Source organism: Chiloscyllium punctatum, chromosome 11, assembly GCF_047496795.1.
Source record: "Chiloscyllium punctatum isolate Juve2018m chromosome 11, sChiPun1.3, whole genome shotgun sequence".
Lineage (NCBI taxonomy): Eukaryota > Metazoa > Chordata > Chondrichthyes > Orectolobiformes > Hemiscylliidae > Chiloscyllium > Chiloscyllium punctatum.
Genome location: NC_092749.1, coordinates 104,660,681 through 104,669,380, shown reverse-complemented (window position 1 = coordinate 104,669,380; position 8,700 = coordinate 104,660,681). Strand labels below are relative to the sequence as shown.

At 40.2% G+C, this 8,700-nt stretch overlaps 1 protein-coding gene across 1 annotated transcript in view; it reads right to left on the bottom strand.

Annotated features, from left to right (window-relative positions):
- The window catches only part of crls1 (cardiolipin synthase 1), a 58,996-nt gene continuing 50,296 nt past the window's right edge, over positions 1-8,700 (bottom strand). The window contains exons 4-7 of the mRNA XM_072581454.1: positions 7,748-7,833; positions 6,812-6,880; positions 3,780-3,871; positions 1-263 (exon numbers count right to left, since the gene is read on the bottom strand). Of these exons, the coding sequence (XP_072437555.1) occupies positions 173-263; positions 3,780-3,871; positions 6,812-6,880; positions 7,748-7,833 (338 nt within the window). The 3' untranslated portion in view covers positions 1-172. The remainder of the gene's footprint in view (positions 264-3,779; positions 3,872-6,811; positions 6,881-7,747; positions 7,834-8,700) is intronic.

Genomic DNA, 8,700 nt, shown 5'->3' with positions numbered 1-8,700 from the left:
AAATCTATAATTTTTCACTTTTATTATTAAATTGACAATGTTGTCCGGAAAAAGTCCATGTATCTACATTATTTTAATCAATGTCCTTTTCAGCAGAGAAATCAAGGTCCAGTCCTTCCTTAGCTCATTGCACGGTTTCAAAAAACGCTGGACAATTATGAACAGATTTATCTCACTTCATCCGGTTTAAAACTTGCACTGCGCTTCTGCCGTGGAGGTAATAGCTGTACGCAGATGCCATTGTTGTCAATGCAGTAATGTACCTGAAATAACAAGGTAATACGATAGTCAGATTATCGATAGTCACTAAACGTTGCAGCAGTGTCAAAATTATTAACCTAGAACTAATGCAAGATCTCTTCAATTGTTTAGGAAGAGTCAACAACATGCTACATTTCTATACCACCTTCAATGGTTTGAAAATGCCCCAAGGCACATCGCAGAAACATTATCAGATAAAAAGTGATAACAAGTGGATAGAGGAGACACTAGAACATTAAGCTTGGTCAAACACATAGACCTTAAGGAGTATCCTAAAGCAGGAAAGAGAGAAATAAATAATTGAAGAATGGCAGGGGATTAGGGAGGGATACTGAAAGGAAGTAAAAGTGTGAAATAATGTGATGGACACAAGAGAAGTTATATTAGAAGGAATACAGATCCCTGGAAAGCTGTAGGTGGTCACAATGCTTGAGAGGAGAGCGCTCTGGAGGGATTTGATTAGGAGGATATGAATTTTAAAACGGAAACATTGTTGCACCAGGAGCCAGTACAGGTCAGTGAAAACAAGGGTGTGGGGAAACAGGCCCTTCAGCCCAACAAGTCCACACTGACCCTCCGAAGAGTAACCCACCCAGACCCGTTTCCCTCTGACTAATGCAGCTAACACTATGGGCAATTTAACATGGCCAACACACCTGACCTGCACATCTTTAGACTGTGAGAGGAAACCAGAGCACCCGGAGGAAACCCACACAGACAGTCGTCCGAGGCTGGAATTGAACCAGGGTCCCTGGCGCTTTGAGGCAATGATGCTAACCATTGAGCCACTGTGCCGCCCTAACTGTCATCAGTCCAAATTAAAATAATGAACCAGTTTCACCAGTATAGATATTTGTGATTCAGATTTCCAGGACATTGATTAAGAGTTTGGAGAGATATGGGCCAAAGGCTGGCATATGGGACTAAATTAATTCAGGATATTTGATTAGCATGGATGAGTAGGACCAAAGGATCTGTTTCCATGTTGTACATCTCTATAATCTTATAACTCTATAACAAGGGCAGCAGGCACATGAGAACACCACCACCTGCAAGTTCCCTTCCAAGCCACTCATCATTCTGACTTTGAAGGATCTTACTGCTCCAACACAGTCAGTGAATAGAAAATCCTGGGATTCCCTCCCTCTCAGAAATATGGACATCCTGACACAACACAAACGGCGAAGGTTCAGGACAGCAACGGTTCTGCCTCACCTTACACAGTCAGAGTCATACAGTACAGAAACAGGCTCTTCAGCCAACCAGGTCTATGCTGACCAACACCAAATTACACTAACCTCATTGATCTGCACTTAGTCCATAACCTACTGTGCCCTGGCATTTTAAGTACTCATCCAGATGCTTTTTAAAATGTTGCAAAAGTAGCGGCCTCTTCCACCCTCTCAGACAGCATGTTCCGTATTTCTACCAACCTCTGGTCGAAAAAGTTTTCTCAGATCTCCTCTAAACCACTTGTGCCTATCCAGTCTCTCCTCAGACTTTTCATCCCATGCAACATCTTGATGAATGCCCTCTGCATGTTCTCCAGTGCAATCACTTTCTTCCAAGAGTGTGGCAACTAGAACAGAACACACATTCCATCTTTGGTCTAAACAAAATTGCAACAAGACTTCCTTGCTCCTAAATTCTACACTCTCACTAATGAAGATAAGCATCCATTTGCCTTCTTCACCACCCTGACCATCTGTGCTGACACATTTCAGGGATCTATGGATTTATAGACAACAGGTGCAGGAGTAGGCCATTCAGCCCTTCAAGCCAGCACCACCTTTCATTATGATCATGGCTGATCACCCACAATTAGTATCCTGTTCCTGCCTTATCCCCATAACCCTTGATTTCACAATCTCTAAGAGCTCTATCCATCTCTTTCTGCAACATATCCAGAGACTTGGTCTCCACTGCCTTCTGGGGCAGAGCATTCCATACACCCACCACTCTCTGGGTGAAGATGTTTCTCCTCAACTCTGTTCTAAATGGCTTAACCCTTATCTTTAAGCTGTGTCCTCTGGTTCTGGACTCACCCATCAGCAGAAACATGCTTCCTGCCTCCAGAGTGTCCAATCCTTTAATAATTTTATACATACAAATTTGTACACCAAAGGCCTTTGTTCTTCAGTACGTCATAGGAACCTACCATTAATTGCGTATATTCTTCCTTTCTTGAACCTCCCAGTACTTTACCTTGCACTTATCTAGGTTAAATTCCATCTACCATTGTTCTGCTCAATTTACCAGCTGATCGATATCAGAATGCAGTCTGAAATCATCCTCTTCATTATCAACACCACCACTAACTCTCATGAAGTCTGCAAACTTACTCATCATACCTTTTACATTTACATCCTACTATAGGCTGATAATGTACACAATTAATGTACACAAAAAACAAGAATCCCAGCTCCATTCCCTGTGGTACTCCTGTTTGCACGCCAATTCTGGATCCAGTTTACCAACTCACCTTAGATCCCTTGTCAAAGACTTTAGCAAAGTCATGTAAATCACCTGGACAACCAATCTTGGCTTCGTCAATAATGTCACATCCCTCCACTAAAATCACCATTTTTGCATCTATTATTTACATCATTCTATATTAATACAGAGCATATGCAGGAGGATCTGCTTTGAGTAATCCAGAAATTGGCAGTGGAGACTCGACATCAAGATGATCTGACACCAGCCTATAGTAGGATTTAGCTACATTTACTTTGGTTATAAGCTTGGAAGACTCCAGTGGCAGTGACCAATGTTGCTTGGACGAATCACCAGAAAGATAAATAGCCTATTCAAGATCAACAATTCCAAAGGGACATTTGGTATTTAAAAAAAAGGAATGAAAATACCCATCGGCAAGGGTAGAAGGGGTGGAATGTTTAACTAATAAACACTGCACCACATGCAAGATAGATAATATCTACCTAGATATAAATCAGTACCTCATCCTGAAAGAGTTCCTCATGGACTAAATGTCAAAGCAGAAAGCCTAAAAAAAAATTGTCTGATTAAGTGGATGACTAATTGTAACTTATGGAGCAGGCCAATTTTCAAGAGTAATTGTGGTATCAGAATGGATTAATTGCTTGAATCCTATCCAGTAGTAAGTTCTATTCAGCAAATTGCTTTGCTACTCTCTAATTATATCAAGATGCTTCTATTTGTTTATAGATCTATCCACATTATCACCACACTTCAACGTGGATCTTGCAGCCTTTGCTGTGTTTTGCCTCCTTTGCTCCTTAGTATGGGCAGGCAAATCCCTAACCTGGCGCTGTTGGCACAGCCTACATCATATTCCCAATCCTGGGCATTTCTGCACCACCAAATACTCTCCTCATAGGTTACTCGGTGCCTAGAACCACAACCACTCCAATCTTCCCCAACTCCTACATGCTATGCAAACAGTTCCTTTTAGTTGAAGTCAAGGGACATTTTACTGCAACGAAAGGTCTATAAATACACACATTCCTTATTTACATAATGTTTCAGGCAAATCTCACCATAAACAGTGAAGGAACACACTGTCCACGTACTGAAAAACTGGGGCTGCCAGTGATGCAGCCACGAGTACAAGTTGAACTGCTGTGTTAACCTGCAACATAAATGAAAGTCAATGAATTAAATTACTGCCAAATAAAATGTTATATTTAATATAGCAACAGTCTGGGGTTCTTTGTTTCAGTTTCACTATATTACGAGTTATGTCATACAATCAGACCATGGTGCTGACATACTGGTCAGTACTGGACATTATTCTGTAAAAGCCACACTGAAGGACTCAAATGTGCTATGTGCAAAAGAAAACTAAAATAGTCTCTCACAGCACCAGGGTCCCAGGTTCAATTCCAGCCTTGGGCGACTGTCTGTGTGGAGTTTGCACATTCTCCCTGTGTCTGCATGGGTTTCCTCCGGTTTCCTCCCACAGTCCAAAGATGTGCAGGTCAGGTGAATTGGCCATGTTAAATTACCCATAGTATTAGGTGCGTTAGTCAGAGGGAAAGGAGTCTGGGTGGGTTACTCTTCGGAGGGTCAGTGTGGACTTGTTGGGCTGAAGGGCCTGTTTCCACACTGTAGGGAATCTAATCTAATCTAATCTAAAAACAACACAAAGTGCTGGAGAAATTCTACAGGTCTAGCAGCATCTGTAGAGAGAGAAACAGATTTAACACTAAGTCTGATATGACTCCTCTTCAGACGTGAGAGGGTTGGAAAACTGTTTTATGTTGTGGACAGAGAAGAAACAAGTGGAACAATTGTGATGTGGTTCACAGCCAAAAACAGAGAGACTGCTAATGGTGATGAAGGGGGAGATAGTGCATAAACAAAGGTGCGAAAAGGAGAAAATGGGTCAATTCTGCTGAAAGCAAAGTTACAGCTACAAGTGTGCACACGCATTTCTGTGCATGTGCACAGGGGGTAGCAAAAATCAAGCACGTGGAGGTCATTCTCTAAAGTTATGGAATTCAACAATAAAACCTAGAGACTATAAGATGCCTAAACGAGATGCTGTTCCTCTAGCTTGCGCTGAGTTTTGTTGGACCGTTGTCGCAGGTCCAATACAGAAATGTTAGCCTGGGAGCACAGTGGTTTATTGAAATGGCTAGCAAATGGAAGGTCAAGGTCATTCCTACAGACAAAAGCACAGGTGTTCCCAAAAGCAGTCAGCCAATCTCTGTTTGGACTCATCAATTTAAAACATTTTGAGCAATGAATACCAAAGATTACATTAAAAGGAGTACAGGCAATACATTGTTTCACCTGGAAGGTATGTTTGAGGCCTTGGACAGTGAGGGAGGGAGGGATGAATGGGCAAATGTTACACCTTCTGCGATTGCGTGGGAAGGTGCCATTGAAGGGTGAGGGAGTGTTAGGCATGAAGGAGAAAATGAACATGTCACAGAAGGAACAGTCCTTGTGGAATGCTGACTAAGCATAGGAGGGGAGGATGTGTTTTATGGTGGCATCCTGCTGGAGGTGTCAGAAATGGCAATGGATGATTTTTGAATGCCGGGATGGAGCATGAATTTAAGCAACGTGGTTTGAGAAATTTTTAAGCGGTAAGGTAATTCTGGATTTGTAAAATCAAAACATCCACCTTCCACAAGCAAACACTTAACCTGCATTAGTCACTGCTAACTAACTGATTGTTTGTCCCGATTTAATGATCATCTGAATATGTCAAGATATTTGAATGGATTTAATATTTCTCACATTTTGATGTCCTTCATATCTTATAGAATGAGCTATAAATGTGATCAGTTTAAAGCTTCAAAGAAATATTGTCACACCAGAACTGGAGGATACTAAACAAGAAAGTTAAAATAATCTCTACCTACTAATCTATCTGGGAACGAATGCAAACACTGTTGAGTATTATTTGCTGTTATGATACATAGAGAAATTACTTATGACTAACATCATTAAATCCTCTCTGCGATAAGAAGTCTAAGCTCCCAAGAAAACAGTATACTAGCAATAAATTGTGAAAACTCCAGCTTTCTTCCTTACGCAGTGTTACTGTTTTATTACATCTTGTGCACAGCACTGGCTACACTTGACTTTATACTGCACTATCATTAACAGGCAAGAATACTGGCATTCCGATAGAGTCTGATAGTTCTGATAGAGATAAAGGTCTGTTAAAACATTTCAACAATTCCACGAAGATCTTATTTTCCCTTACAAGTAACTGTCTAGACACACAACATCAGGAAAGGAACACTGGTCACTCCAAAGAATTTGGAGGATGGTAAATGGGTCAAATTTTGCTGTCAATCCAAGATAAATAATTCATTCCTAAGCTCCACCAAATGCTCAACTGAAAATCAGCAACTGAATAGACCTGTCTCAAATACTAATAAGATTCCACTTGGATATAAAACAAATAACACTCAGATCACTAGATTCCTTCATTCACCAAAATTCAGGTCAGAATATTAGCCAAAATTGCTAAGCAGGAATAAGGCACAAGAAGTTTTTACAATAACTAATCATCTTTTCACTAGAACCCTGCCAGCCACCATTTTGACTGCTCACTGTAGTTACATTGCTGAGGTTTCAGACAGAAGCCTCACAATTATTGCAATTCAATAACCTCGGGTGTTAATGGAATTTGATTTGCATGTTATCTTAAGCATCATTGGATGAGCTGCTGCAGATTACCTACTCTGAAAACTGTTGTCTAATTTCCATCCTCACAACCTGCAACACCTTACTGATAAGCCAGCCCTACAATTCACCTGCTTGTTAGGAAACACTTCCTTTGGTGCCAGCAGGCAGCCTGCACTCTCACTATCAACTTGTAGGTGATAGCAAGTTGTTAGAAGAACAAATGTTTTTCAAATATTCCATCTGCTCCAAAACATGCAGGAGTTTAAAAGATACCCCTTAAAGCAAGTAAGTTGGAATAGCGCTTCACAAGCTACATCTACGAGTGACAATAAGACCTGCCCACAGTACATAGAAAACCGTAAGAATCAAACTTCCCTCATTATATGGAAAAGGGATCCAATAATTGAAAAATGCATCTTACCTTGCTGATAAATGTTGGTTTTAATCGTGCTGTGGCATAGCACGGGTTGAAATATTTGCTGAGAGTCCTCTACGAGAGATGAAAGAAGTTATTTAGTTGTATACAACCGATTTTACAAAACTGAAAATAAGTCAAAAGGTTTCACAATGCAATATGGGTAAAGGAAGGGAGAAACAAGGAGGAAATTTTCTCATTTTTGTCTGCATACAAGTCACAAAGTATGTAACTTTATGGGAGCATGACAGACCAAAGCAAAGTAAGTTAATATTGATACTAATGCTAACTTACTAAAATATACATTGGGGCAGAGGTTTAGGGTCAACTCTGTACAATTATCCCATTCTCCTGCAGTGTAGGGAAAAATCCTAGAAATGCTCCCAGCTGAAATACGCCACAGAGTGATCACGTTCATCTGGGACATCATTTGTAAGGTAAGAGTTCAGATCATTCACAGTCACAAAGATTTCTCATTTATCTTTCCCTCTTTGCCACTCTCTCATAAATAAGGTATGAAAGACATAATTTCATTTATTAGCTGCCTCCAAAAGAATAAACCTAAGGAACAACAATAAATTCATCCAAAAGGACATATCAAATAGGATGGAAAAAAAAAGTAAAATAAAAGACTCAATCAGTACATGACAAAACAGAGCCTTTCAGACATACCTCTGATTTGATGAAAAATCACAGCACTGAAAATTCAAGCCACCATGAAAGAGAGGGGGCAGAAGGGAGGGTGGGTGTGGGTCGGGCAAGTGAATAAGGGCAGGTGAGCGCAAGCAGGCAAGTGCGGCACACAAGGGTGCAGGGTTGGGTAGGTGCCAGACAAAGCATGTGCTAGGCAGGCACCAAGCACATGTCAGAGATGGTAGACCATCAGAGAGAAAGGGAAGAATAAGAGGGAGAAGTTAAAATGAGATAAACTTTGGTACTTACTGGCGGTGGAACCGTTCGGTATCTAATATAAAACCCAGCTGCAATCAAGATGATATCTCGCATAAGGACCATAGCAGTAAGAGAAGCTGAAAAACAGAACAATTAAAATGGCTATTAGCTAGGGTTTGGGTCACAGAGGGGAATGCGGACATATTCAACAGTAAGAAGAGAAAATCTTATATACACACATCCTGGAAGGAGCAAACAAACATATTCTATTCTTAGTCCAAATGTTCTTCTGTCCTTAGAAGGAAGTGGTCAGTGTAGTTAATGCCTCAGGCTTCTCCAATTTTAATGGAGAGAGCTTTAAACCGCATATTGTACACTTTAACTCATTTTTTTCTCTACTAACCAGAAAACAGTTCGCAATAAATGGAGAAAAAGCAAGAAGTGGACTTTGAAATAAAACTTTAGAAGCTACAAATATACGCAAGAGAGAAACTGAAAGGAACTCAGGTAAAAATGGAAATGTGTGAGTAAATGGCATCACAAACTACTGCACATTTGAAGCTATACTGCAGTCACAAAGTTAGTCATTAAAATTGGTCTTGTCAGGAAGCTTTAAAGGTGTGACAATTCAAATATTACTCTTTACTGTAAATTCATAAAGAACTTTCAAGTAATATGCCTTATACTATACATTTATCATAAATGGGATGCAGACATTTTAATGAACAACAGCTTCTGTGTTACCAGTGAAAAACCTCACCAACACAGCCACAAAGGGTGTAAATTTGCCAAGACATTTGGAAGTATTAACTGATCAGAAGGATAATAAATAGCATCTTCGCATGAGAAATAGAAAGTAAAGTATGCGTGGTGCAAGTTAGAATATTAGGTGTTTAAAATGAACAACTGAGCGTTCTATGCAAATCCACACAGAACCTTCAAATGGATGCAAAAAGTGCAACTTAATTGTTGTCGTGAACAGTAAATAACATATTCTAACCACA